Source organism: Myotis myotis, unplaced genomic scaffold (assembly GCF_014108235.1).
Source record: "Myotis myotis isolate mMyoMyo1 unplaced genomic scaffold, mMyoMyo1.p scaffold_m19_p_35, whole genome shotgun sequence".
NCBI lineage: Eukaryota > Metazoa > Chordata > Mammalia > Chiroptera > Vespertilionidae > Myotis > Myotis myotis.
Genome location: NW_023416341.1, coordinates 885,912 through 899,389, shown reverse-complemented (window position 1 = coordinate 899,389; position 13,478 = coordinate 885,912). Strand labels below are relative to the sequence as shown.

At 42.9% G+C, this 13,478-nt stretch overlaps 2 protein-coding genes across 7 annotated transcripts in view; one reads left to right on the top strand and one right to left on the bottom strand.

Annotated features, from left to right (window-relative positions):
- Positions 1 to 13,478, bottom strand: part of AXIN1 (axin 1) — an 81,436-nt gene that overhangs the window by 49,972 nt on the left and 17,986 nt on the right. The gene's annotated exons all lie outside the window — the stretch shown is intronic.
- LOC118652850 (40S ribosomal protein SA-like) lies at positions 3,792 to 4,821 on the top strand. The gene has a single exon (XM_036303012.1). It carries the CDS (start codon positions 3,855 to 3,857, stop codon positions 4,740 to 4,742), a length of 888 nt encoding a protein of 295 aa, XP_036158905.1. The 5' UTR covers positions 3,792 to 3,854; the 3' UTR covers positions 4,743 to 4,821.

Here is a 13,478-nt window from a genome sequence, read left to right as displayed (position 1 = left end):
CATTGTGATCGACTGTCTCCTGCTCGCCCCCTACTGAGGATCGAGCCGAAATCCAGGTATGTGCCAGAACCGGGAATCAAACCATGACCTCCTGGTTCATAGGTCGATGCTCAACCACTGAGCCACATGAGCCTGGCTGTTATCACTTTTCTTTGCCATAATTCTCACATGTAGCTTTACTACTCAAACCAGTAACACTTTAAAATCTAGATAAAATAGTGGTAACTCTGAGCAGTGGGCTATCAGCTCATATTTTTGCTTACTGCACTTCCTAATTTTCCTGCACCAAATGTATTTCTCTCAGGAAAATCTTATTTTATTGTGCTTTGCTTTACTGTGCTTCACATATACTGCATTTTTTACAAATTGAAGGTAAGACCCTCCACCAGCAAAATGATTATGACTCATCAAAGGCTGAGTAATGGTTCACATTTTTATAGCAATGAAGTATTTTAAAATTAAGATATGTACATTTTTTAGACATAATACTATTGCACACTTAATAGACTATAGTGTAAACATAACTTTTATATGAAACTAGAGGAACAGTTCATGAAAATTCGTGCACTTGGGGGGAGGAGGAGGGGTCCCTCAGCCCAGCCTGCGTCCTCTCTCAGTCCAGGACTCCTCAGCGGATGTCCACCTCCCGGCTTAGGCCCACACCCTGGGGATCGGGCCTAAGCTGGCAGGTAGACACCCCTCTGGAAGCGTGGGATCCCTCAGGGAATGTCCGACTAATGGCTTAGGCCCGCTCCCTGGAAGAAGCGGGCCTAAGCTGTCAATCGAACATCCTTAGTGCTACCGAGGAGGCAGGAGAGGCTCCTGCCACCGCCGCTGTGCTCCCAGCCATCAGCACAGCTTGTGGCTGAGAACTCCCCCTGTACAAACACACTGACCACCAGGGGCAACTCCTGCACTGAGCGTCTGCCCCATGGTGGTCAGTGTGCATCACAGTGACCGGTCGTTCTGCCATTAGGGTCAATGTACATATTACCCTTTTATTATACAGGATGGGAAACAAAAAAATTCGTGACTCACTTTATTGCATTATTTGTTTTATTGCAGTAGTCTAGAAATGAACCCACAATATCTCCAAGGTATGCCTGTATAACTTTGACAATAATATATCTCTGTATGCTATCCCTGCAGAGCAGTTATTGAAATATATGGAACAATAAATATGAAGACCACTTTCAAAATTATTATAGCATTCTATAGAAGTCACTTATGGACCTTACTAGCGAGAGTTCAAACATGGTGAGTTAACAAAACAAAAGACGTCATTCCTTTCTGCTCAGTAAACACTGCACATTTAAATCAACTTTACCCTACTCACTGCCAGTTTCTTAAATGCCATAGAAGTCTCTTCAAGACTTGGACTTACACAACTGTTTCATATCAGATTTTTAAGATTTTCACATGGATTTGAGGAAGAGGAACTTTATGTGGTAGTATTCAAAAAGCAGAACAAAAGCCTGGCCAGTATGGCCCAGTGGAATGAGTACTGTTTCATGCACCAAGAGGTCACCGGTTCAATTTCTGGGCACATCCCCGGGTTGGGTTCCATCCCCAATAGGGGGCACGCAGGAGGCACTGACTGACCTTTCTTTCTTTTTTAAATATACTTTTATTTATTTGAGAAAGGAAGGGAGAGGGAGAGATAGAAAAATCAATAATGAGGGAGAATCACTGATCGGCCACCTTCTGCACGCCACCTATTGGGGATCAAGCCTGCAACCTGGGCATGTGCCCTAAACTGGGAATTGAACCATGACTCCTGGTTCATAGGCTGATGCTCAACCACTGAGCCACAGTGGTCAAGCCAATCAATGTTTCTAGCACACTCTTCCTCTCCCTTCCTCTCCCTCTAAAAAATATCAATAAAAACATACATATATATTTTTGAAAGTGGAACAAAAACATTTTAAAGAATATGCCATCATGATATTTAATGAATTGTTCTCACTCTAATGATGAGGGTCAGCCTGCACCCAGTACTGCTCTCCCCTGGAAACCCCAGCCCCTCATTCCAGCCTTGACACCTCAAATAAAAGCTCCAAAGAATTTACCAGTGCCACTCATACTATGTGACAAACTCTAATAGTCACAGTTGCAATAAACTTTTATAAGTGGTAATTCCCAAGAATTTATAGGCACTTTAGAATAATTTACTGAGATGCTATCTGATATCTTTCAGACATGAGCTAAAGAACCACAAGAGACTCTAGATCTGGGTCCCTGCTGACTTCAAAATGGCAGATCAGGTGTCAGACTTACAATCTCCTTTTATTTTTTTAAAATATATTTTTATTGACTTCAGAGAGGAAGGGAAAGGGAGAGAGAGTTAGAAACATCAATGATGAGAGAATCATTGATTGGCTACTTCCTGTATGCACCCTACTGGGGATCGAGCCCACAACCTGGGCATGTACCTGTGACCGGAATCGAACCTGGGATCCTTCAGTCCACAGTCTGACACTCTATCCACTGAGCCAAACCAGATAGGCCATACTCACAATCTCTAACACAGGCTGTGATCAGGTAATAACCCAAATCAAAATGTAAGAGGCTGATAATCACAATTCCAAAGCCACTGTAACAAAAACTCTGGTAAGAAGACCAGTTCTCAGTGTGGAAGCTTTAAGACCAAAATAGAAACAGTATAATTTGTTCCCTTGAAGTAATTCAGAAATCACTATGACCCTTGCCGGGGAGCTCAGTTGGTCAGAGCATCGTCCTGATATGCCAAGGTTGCGGGTTCGATCCAAGGTTAGGGCACATACAAGAAGCAAATAAAAAATGCATAGAGACACAGAACCTAGACACAGCACCTACACACAGAACCTGGACACAGAACCCACACAGAACCTAGAGACAGAAGAACTTCGCTGGAGAGAACATGGCAAAAGATCCTGGACAGAAAATGGCCACAGAACCTAGAGACAGAACCTAGCGAGAGAACCTGGCTGAAGAACCTAGAGACAGAACCTGGCTACAGAACCTGGCTAGAACATGGCTAAAGAACCTGACTAGAACCTGGTGACTGAACCTGGCTGGAGAACCTAGCAAGAGAACATGGACACAGAACCTGGCTGGAGATCCTAACCAGAACTTCGCTGGAGATCCTGACCAGAACTTGGCTAGAGATCCTGGCTAGGCTGCTGATCAACTGAACGCTGTCTCCGTGTCATTCCTTCTTCGCCGACTCCGTCCACACCTTTGGGGACCCCTGGACCTGCTGGGGTTGGACCCCAGCACATAAATATTTTGCCCACATTTTTCTTAGTTTTTACTATTTTCTTAGAATAGATTCTTAAAGGTGCAAAATGAATATTTTTAAGACTCAGGAGATAATTTCTGAAGTTAATTATCCCAATTTACACTCATCAGATATGTGTGAGAGTTTCCATTTCACTCTTTTTCTGGTATATTTTGAGGATATTTGCTATTAAATTGGATTAAAAAAATGCATAGATAAGAGGAACAACTAGTTGATGTTTCTCTCTCTCTCAAAAATTAATAAATTTTTAAAAATACAAAAAAAATCATTTAAAAAATAAATCACTAATTCCAAGCCTCGAGTCACCCTCTTAACTTCGTAACATCATCAGGTGATTCTCAAGATCTTCTTTCTACGCTAACAGTTTGTATGGCAGCCCTGACCCCTGCAGGAAGCTTGTGTCTAGTTTCCCTGACTCTAAACCTCTGCGCAGAGAGTGAAAACCCGAGGGAAAAATGGAAAATCTTTGGGTATTTTATTTCTATAAGAGGTATTTCGCTTTCTGCGCTACCCAGGGAGGGCTCCATAGGCGTTGTTCTCGGTTCCCACGTAACTTAAAGGGAAACTTCTCACAATGTCCGGAGCTCTTGATGTCCTGCAAATGAAGGAGGAGGATGTCCTCAAGGTCCTTGCAGCAGGAACCCACCTAGGTGGCACCGACCTTGACTTCCAAATGGAACAGTCCATCTACAAAAGGAACAGTGATGGCATCTACATCATCAATCTGAAGAGAACCTGGGAGAAGCTTCTGCTGGCAGCTCGGGCCATTGTTGTCATCGAAAACCCAGCTGACGTCAGTGTCATATCGTCCAGGAATACTGGCCAGCGAGCTGTGCTGAAGTTTGCTGCTGCCACTGGAGCCACTCCCATTGCCGGCCACTTCACTCCTGGAACCTTCACCAACCAGATCCAGACAGCCTTCCGGGAGCCAAGACTTCTGGTGGTTACTGATCCCAGGGCTGACCACCAGCCTCTCACAGAGGCGTCTTACGTTAACCTGCCCACCATCGCTCTGTGTAACACAGACTCTCCGCTGCGCTATGTGGACATCGCCATCCCTTGCAACAACAAGGGGGCTCACTCAGTGGGTCTGATGTGGTGGATGCTGGCCCGGGAAGTACTCCGCATGCGTGGCACTATCTCCCGTGAACACCCGTGGGAAGTTATGCCTGATCTTTACTTCTACAGAGATCCTGAAGAGATTGAAAAGGAAGAGCAGGCTGCTGCTGAAAAGGCTGTGACCAAGGAGGAATTTCAGGGAGAACGGACTGCTCCTGCTCCCGAGTTCACTGCTGCTCAGCCTGAGGTTACAGACTGGTCTGAAGGCGTGCGGGTGCCCTCTGTGCCCATTCAGCAGTTTCCTACTGAAGACTGGAGTGCTCAGCCTGCCACTGAAGACTGGTCTGCGGCCCCCACTGCTCAGGCTACTGAATGGGTAGGAACAACCACTGAGTGGTCCTAAGCTGTTCTTCCACAAATTCTTAACAGAACGGAAATAAGGTTGATGGAAAATAAACAGTTTCTAAAAAAAAAAAAAAAAAGAGGTATTTCATTTTTCTGCTTCTGAGTTCTCTTTCACAATGTTTCAAAAGCCTTTTCTTTTTGCCTGGGCGTGTGGCTCAGTGGATGAACATCAACCAATGCACCAAGAAGTCACCGGTTCTATTCTTGGTCAGGGCACATGCACAGGTTGCAGGCTCGATCCCTAGAAGGGGCGTGCAGGAGGCAGCTGATCAATGTTTCTCTCTCTCACTGACGTTTCTCTCTCTCTCTTCCTCCCTCCCTCTCTCTCTCTCTCTCTCTCCCCCCCTCCCTCTTCCTCTCTCTCTCAAGTCAATAAACACATATTGTAAGTCCTAGCCACAGCAACCAGACAAGAAGAAAAAAATAAAAGGCATCCAAATTGGAAAGAAGGATAAAAACTGCCATTATTCGCAGATGACATGATATTGTACATAGAAAACCCTGGGCTCCACCAAAAAACTACCAAAATTAATAAAGGATTTTGGCAATGTAGCGGGATACAAAATAACACCCAGAAATCATTTGCATTTTTATTCACCAATAATGAACCCTCAGAAAGAGAAACTTAAAAAAAAAAAATCCCATTTACTACTCCAACAAAAAAAATTAAGATGCTTAGGAACAAACTTAACCAAGGAGGTAAAAGACCTGTACTAGGAAAACTGTAGAACCTTGAAAAAAGAGACAGAAGATATAAACAAGTGGAAGAATATGCCATGTTCGTGGATTGGTAGAGTTAACATCATTAAAATGTCCATACTACCCAAAGAAATGTATAGATTCAATGCAATCCTTATTAAAATACCAAATGCATATTTCACAGATCTAGAACAAACACTCCTAAAATTTATATAAAACCAAAATAGACCCTGAATATCCACAGCAATCTTGAGGAGGGGAAAAAAAAAGTCGGAGGGATCACAATACTAGATATCAAGTTATACTACAAAGCCACTGTAACAAAACAGCCTGGTACCAGCATAAGAACAGGCATATAGATCAGTGGAACAGAACAGAGAACCCAGAAATGGACCCAAGTCATTATGTTCAATTACATCTTTGATAAAGGAGGCAAGAGCATACAATGGAGTAAAAACAGTCTCTTCAACAAATAGTGTTGGGATTATTGGACAGCTACATGTAAAAAAATGAAACTAGACTACTAACTTATACCACACACAAGAATAAATTCAAAATGAAAAAAGAATTAAATGTGCCCTAACTGGTTTGGCTCAGTGAATAGAGCGTCGGCCTGCGGACTGAAAGGTCCCAGGTTCGATTCCAGTCAAGGGCATGTACCTTGGTTGCGGGCACATCCCCAGTAGGAGGTGTGCAGGAGGCAGCTGATCGATGTTTCTCTCCCATCAATGTTTCTAACTCTCTATCCCTCTCCCTTCCCCTCTTTTTTGTAAAAAATCAATAAAATATATATTTTTAAAAAGAATTAAATGTAAGTCATGAAACCATAAAAATCCTTGAAGAAAACATAGGCAGCAAAATATCACACATCTCACGTAGCAAAATTTCCACTAATACAATGCCTAAAGCAAGAGAAACAAAAGAAAAATAAACAAATGGGACTACATGAAAATAAGAAGCTTCTGCACAGCAAAAGAAATCAGCATCGCCCTAGCTGGCTTGGCTCAGTGGATAGAGCGTCAGCCTGCGGACTGAAGGGTCCCAGGTTCGATTCCAGCCAAGGGCACATGCCTGGGTTGCGGGCTCGATCCCCAGTGGGGGGTATGCAGGAGGCAGCCAATCAATGATTCTCTCTCATCATTGATGTTTCTATTTCTCTCTCCTTCTCCCTTCCTCTCTGAAATCAATAAAGAAATATATTTTTTAAAAAAAGAAATCAGCATCAAAATGAAAAGGGAAACCACAATATTGGAGAACATATTTGCCAATGACACATCTGATAAGGGGTCAATATCCAAACTATATAAAGTACTCATACAACTCAACCAAAAGAAGACAAATAACCCAATTGATAAAGTGGGCAAAAGATCTAAATAGACACTTCTCCAAAAAGGACATACAGATGGCCAAGAGACATATGGAAAAATGCTCAATGTCATTAATCATTGGAGAGATGCAAATTAAAACTAAATGAGATACCACCCTCACACCTGTCAGAATGGTTACCATCAATAAATCAACAAACAGCCGAATCCGGTTTGGCTCAGTGGATAGAGCGTCGGCCTGCGGACTGAAAGGTCCCAGGTTCGATTCCGGTCAGGGGCATGTACCTGGGTTGCGGGCATATCCCCAGTAGGAGATGTGCAGGAGGCAACTGATCGATGTTTCTCTCTCATCAATGTTTCTAGCTCTCTGTCTCTCTCACTTCCTTTCTGTAAAAAAATCAATAAAATATGTTTTAAAAAAAATAAAATAAAAAATCAATAAAATATATTTAAAAATAAATAAATAAATCAACAAACAATAAGTGCTGGAGAGGATGTGGAGAAAAAGGAACCCTAGTACACTGCTGATGGGAATGCAGACTGGTGCAGCCACTATGGAAAGCAGTGTGGAGTTTCCTCAAAAAATTAAAAACGAAACTGCCATTTGACCCAGTGATCCCTATTCTAGGAATATATCCTAAAAAGCCTGAAACACCAATCAAAAGAATATATGCACTCTTATGTTCATAGCAATGTTATTTACAATAGCTAAGATCTCGAAACAGCCCAAGTGCCCACCAGTAGATGAATGGGTAAAAAAAGACAATGGAATACTATGCAGCCGTAAAAAAAAAAAAGTATCTCTCACCCTTTGAGGCAGCATGGAGATATCAGGAGAGTATTATGCTAAGTGAAATAAGTGAGTCAGAGACAGACAAGTATCACATGATCTCACTTATATGTGGAATTCAATGAACAAAATAAGCTGACAAACAAAACAGATCCAGAGACATGGAAGCATGCAACAAACTGAGGAGCCTCAGAGGGAAGGGCTGGGGGAAGAGATCAACCAAAGAACTTACATACATATCTACATATATAAAAGCCTAAGCAATCATCCAACCGTCCAACCAGTAGGTATGATGTGCACTGACCACCAGGGGGCAGATACTCAATGCAGGAGCTGCCAAGCTGCAGCTGTGGTTCTCAGGTGACACACCCACAACCGGAGAGGAGGGAGGCCGATTCCGGGGTGCATCACCCAACAACTGCCCTCTTGCAATCTGGGACCCCTCGGGGGATGTCAGAGAGCCGGTTTCAGCCCAATCCCTGCAGGCCAGGCCGAGGGACCCCACTGGTGCACGAATTCGTGCACTGGGCCTCTAGTACGCATATATGCATAACCCCTGGACACAGACAATAATGGAGTGCATGCCTGTGGAGAAGATAGGGGTGGGGAGGTGGGGTGGTCAATGGGGGGGAAAAAGGGACATCTGTAATACTTTCAATAATAAAGATAATTTTTTTAAAAAAAGAGCTGTTAAAAGGGGGGATTTTTGCCCAGGTGGCATGGCTATGGTTGAGCACTGATCTATAAACCAGGAGGTCATGGTTCGATTCCCAGTCAGGGCATGTGCCCGGATTGCCAGCTCAATCCCCAATATGTGGGGTGTGCAGGAGGCAGTTGGTCAATGATTCATTCTCATCATTGATGTTTCTATATCTCTCTCTTCCTCTCTGAAATCAATTTAAAAAATACATGTTTTTTAAAAACGGGGGGAGCCCTAGCTGGTTTGGCTCAGTGGATAGAGCGTTGGCCTGCAGACTAAGGGGTCCCAGGTTCGATTCCAGCCAAGGGCACATGCCCAGGTTGCAGGCTCCATTCCCCCCAGTAGGGGGCATGCAGGAGGCAGTCAATCAATGATCTCATCATTAATGTTTCTATCTTTCTCTCTGAATAAAAAAAAGGGGGGGGAGGATTTTCTTTAAAGGAGTTTCACTTTATCCAAATGAACTTAACATGACCACCTATGAGAAAGCCAAGTACACAGGATCTAGCAAATGTTTCTATAGACTGCACAGTAATAACTGGAACAGGGAAGCATAAGTGGCCTATTTGCCAATCTTTTTGTTCACCATGGAAATGTTTTATCTTTTTAAAAAAATATATATTTTATTGACATTTTTACAGAGAGGAAGAGAGAGGGATAGAGAGTTAGAAACATCGATCAGCTGCCTCCTGCATACCTCCTACTGGGGATGTGCCCGCAACCAAGGTATATGCCCTTGACCAGAATCGAACCTGGGACCTTTCTATCCACTGAGCCAAACCGGTTAGGACGGAGACGTTTTATCTTTAAAGCATCTCCAACACAGCTCTACTGTAGCACCACAGAATTTACATTCCAAAGTAAATAGAATTTCAAAGAACCAAGGTGCAAGTCTGACATTCCTTTAGTCCTGTTCCCTCCATCCTTGGGATCTCCATGAAGGTAGGTCTCTGCTGCAGGCCTCACCCCAAGACTCATCAGATCCTGATCAATTCTACTGTTTCCATGATGCGGATTGCATAGGCAGTCTTGAGGGTAGGGAGGGCTCCAGCACAGGTGCATCTATGAAACTTTGTTTTCTGTTCCCCCAACAATAGTCAGTGACACAGGCTCAAAATGTCTGAATACTAAGCCTACTGAAGACAGCTGGATGCTGAGCACAGCACTTCCATGTTGTGGCATGTATATGTGTCCTAATTCACACAGGACACATAGAGCTGAAGCTACCTGGCATGTGCTTGCTGGGTGACATTATATCCACCAAAGCCTTGAGTTTGGTCCTCATTCAGGTCAGTTAATTATGTTCACTCTCTTCCCTAGTGAACTTGGCCAGTACTCCATCCAGTCACATTTGTCACATGGGAAAAAGGGTAAGAATACTTGGATGGATAAAAGCAATGTAATTAAAAACACAAAAGCCCTGGCTTAAATGGGTGTGTTGAGTGCAAAAAGAGCCTGTGGGTGGTGAAGGCCCCAGACTTTTGGTTGGGAGCCCAATGGGCTACACAGGAGTAGGAATGAATCTGAACGAGATTAGCCTTTCCAAAGATGGAAGGAAGCCCAGCATCCAGTCAGATTGGTTCCTGAGTGGAGAAAAGTGATGTGTCCCCACACAAAAGGGCAATCTAAAGAAAAAGTTAGCCCCAACTAGAGAAAAATATGGTCAGATACTTCATATGAGCTCTAAGTTTTTCATATACAATGTCTGGTTTTCAATAAAAAGTTGTCACCCTAACCAATTTGGCTCAGTGGATAGAGCTTTGGCCTGTGGACTGAAGGGTCCCAGGATGGATTCCAGTCCACATACCTAGGTTACAGGCTCGATCCCTGGCTTTGGTCAGGACGTGTGCAAGAGGCAAGCAAACAATGTGTCTCTCACATCGATGTTTCTCTCTCTGTCTCTACCCCTCCTTTCCACTCTCTCTAAAAATCAATAAAAAAGTATCTTCAGGTGAGGATTAACAACAAAAGTTGTCCATCAGCCCAGCCAGTATGGTTAAGTGGTTGAACGCTGACCTATGAACCAGGAGGTCATGGTTCAATTCCTGGTCAGAGCACATGCCCCAGTTGCAGGCTCCATCCCCCGTTGGGGGCAGCTGATAACTGTTTTGCTCTCATTATTGATGTTTCTATCTCTCTCTCCCTCTCCCTTATACTCTGAAATCAATTAAAAAATATTTTTGCCTATCATACCAAAAGACAGGACCAAATGACTTAGAAACAAGAGAAAACAGACAATAGAAGCAGAACCATAAACTACCCCAATTTTGAAATTATAGGAGATTAAGATATATGTGATTAATATGTTCAATATATTAAAAGACAACCTAAAATGCCCAGCTGGTGTGGCCCAATGGTTGAGCATTGACCTATAAACCAGGAGGTCACTGATGGAGTCCGAGTCAAGGAATATGCCCAGGTTGTGGGCTCGATTCATAGTGGGGGGCGTGCAGGAGGCAGATGATCAATGATTCTCTCACATCACTGATGTTTCTATCTCTCTCTCCCTTCCTCTCGGAAATCAATAAAAATATATATTTTTAAAAAGACAAGCTGAACATTTTGAGCAGAGAATTGTAATTTTTTAAAAAAAGTACTTTAGAACCAAAAACTATAATAACTGAAGAACTCAACAGACGAGCCTCATAGTAAAGAACAGAGAACTGAAGAGAAATTAGTGAAAGAAGTGAATTAAAGAACATTAATGAGTGGGTAGATAGGGCTGGAAAATACCCTGAAACATAGTGAGGAAATAAAGGACAGAAAGCATGAAAAGGCTTAAGAAAGAAATAAGGACCAACATGAATAATTGGAATCCCAGAGGAGAGGAGAAAGAATAGAGCAGAAGCAATATTTGAAGAGTTAATAACTAAGAACTTCCCAAAATTAATGAGAATCAGCAAGCCACAGATTCAAAAAGCACATCAAACCCCAAGCAAACCCAGCTGGTGTGGCTCAATGATTGAGCAACAACCTATGAACCAGGAGGTGACGGTTCAATTCCCAGTCAGGGCACATGACCAGGTTGCAGGCTCAATCCCCACTGTGGGGTGTGCAGGAGGCAGTTGATCAATAATTCTCTCTCACCATTGATCTCTCCCTTCCTCTTTGAAATGAAAAATAAATTTAAAAAAACAAACAATCCAAGTAAGATAAACACACACAATAAAACTTCAGTAGTTTTACCAAAGGCAAAGAGGAAAATTTTAACATTAACACCAAAAAAATTACAAATTATCTTCCAATTTGCAGCAGTAAGACCGACACTTAACTTCTCCACAGAAACAATGGTGACCAGAAGACAATGGAAAGATGTCGGTAAAGCAGGGAGAGGAAACTGCCCACCTAGAGTTCTATACCCATCAGGAGCAGTCCTCAAAAGCTAATGTGAGATACAGTGGAACCTTGGTTCTCAAACTTAATTTGTTCAGAAGGCTGTCCAGAAGCTATTTATTCAAAAGCCAAATCATTTTTCCCATTATAAATGGGAAAATCATTTTTCCCATTAGAAATAATGTAAACTGAATCCATTCATTCCAGACCACCAAATGATTCCATTTTAACCTTTCTTATATACAGGACATGTCTAATATACTATAGAATCTATGAACAAACACGTCTTTTCTTAAATTTATCGAACCACGCCCTACCAGTCTTAAAAAAATCACTTTTAGCATTGGTTTCCAGGATGTATATCCAGAAGCCAGGATGCAAGCATCTTTGTTTTTTCACATATTACTGCCTCCAAAATGCTGTCTTTATCCAAATCTACAAGTTTTTCTACCTCTTCAATGGCCTGTGATTAGTTTTTTTTACACCCTTAGCAACATTAGCACTCTTTTTGTTGTTGTTAATCCTCACCTGAGGATATTTTTCCATTGCTTTTCAGAGAGTAGAAGGGAGGGAAGGAGGGGGAGAGAGAAAGAGAGCATTGATGGAAGAAAGACACATCAACTGGTTGCCTCCAACGACTGAAGACAGAGAGGAAGGTAGAAAAGAGAAATATCGCCGAACCGGTTTGGCTCAGTGGATAGAGCATCGGTCTGCGGACTGAGGGGTCCCGGGTTCAATTCCGGTCAAGGGCATGTACCTTGGTTGTGGGCGCATCCCCAGTGGGGGGCGTACAGGAGGCAGCTGATTGATGTTTCTCTCTCATCAATGTTTCTAACTCTCTATCCCTCTCCCTACCTCTCTGTAAAAAACCAATAAAATATATTTAAAAAAAAAGAAAAGAGAAATATCAATGTGAGAGTGTAACATCAATTGGCTGCCTCCTGCATGCTCCCTACCCGGGATTGAGCCCACAACCTGGGCATGTAGCCTAACAGGGAATCAAACCAGCAACCTTTCGGTGCATAAGATGACACCGAACCAACTGAGCCACACTGGCCAGGACACAAGCAAACATTCTTTATGATTATTTTTATTATTGTTAATCCTCACCTGAAGATATTTTTACCATTGATTTTTAGATAGAGTGGAAAGGAGGGGGAGAGACAGAGAGAAAGAGAGAAATAATACTGATGTGAGAGAGACACATCAATTGGTTGCCTCCCACACACACCCCTTTGGGACTGGGAATGAAGCCTGCAACCAAGGTACGTGCCCTTGACCAGAATCAAATCCAGGTCCATTCCGTCTGTGGGCTGACACTCTATCCATTGAGCCAAACTGACTAGGGCCTTTATGATTATTTTTAAATGTTTGTTCAATGAAGACACTACACTGGCCCTAGAGACTGAAGACAAGAGGAGCAATATAAAAAAATAATAATAATGATTTTTAAAATAACACTATAAGCGCACAAAAATGGGTGAATAGAAGGCCCAGAAATGGGCAGAGGAGCCCCTTCCTGCTGGGGGGCTAAGGATGGTGCACATCCAGCCACAGCTCACCTCTGCTCTGTCCACTAAAACTGGAGGAGTTTGGTCCAAACAAAAGAGCTGAGTCCAGCTGCTACAAGAAGTTTCAACAGTTCAGAGAAGGCTGGTGGCCAAGGCTGTAATCCACCCACCAACAGGGATCCACTGTGAGAGGGAATGAGGAGGGGAGAGGCTGAACCTCTTCATGCACAGAAGCCCTTAAACTCAGCCTGTGTGTGGCCTCTTTGAAGACGATGAAACAGTGTGAAGGCCAGACTTGGTCCCGGAAAGGGAATGAAGAGATTTACTGAGTTTTTACCTCAGATCAAACACTTTTTGGAATTAATGGGCTCTGAGA

What these genes read in the sequence shown, in the direction of transcription:
- LOC118652850 (XM_036303012.1), top strand. Translation starts at nt 3,855, where the DNA reads ATGTCCGGAGCTCTTGATGTCCTGCAAATGAAGGAGGAGGATGTCCTC.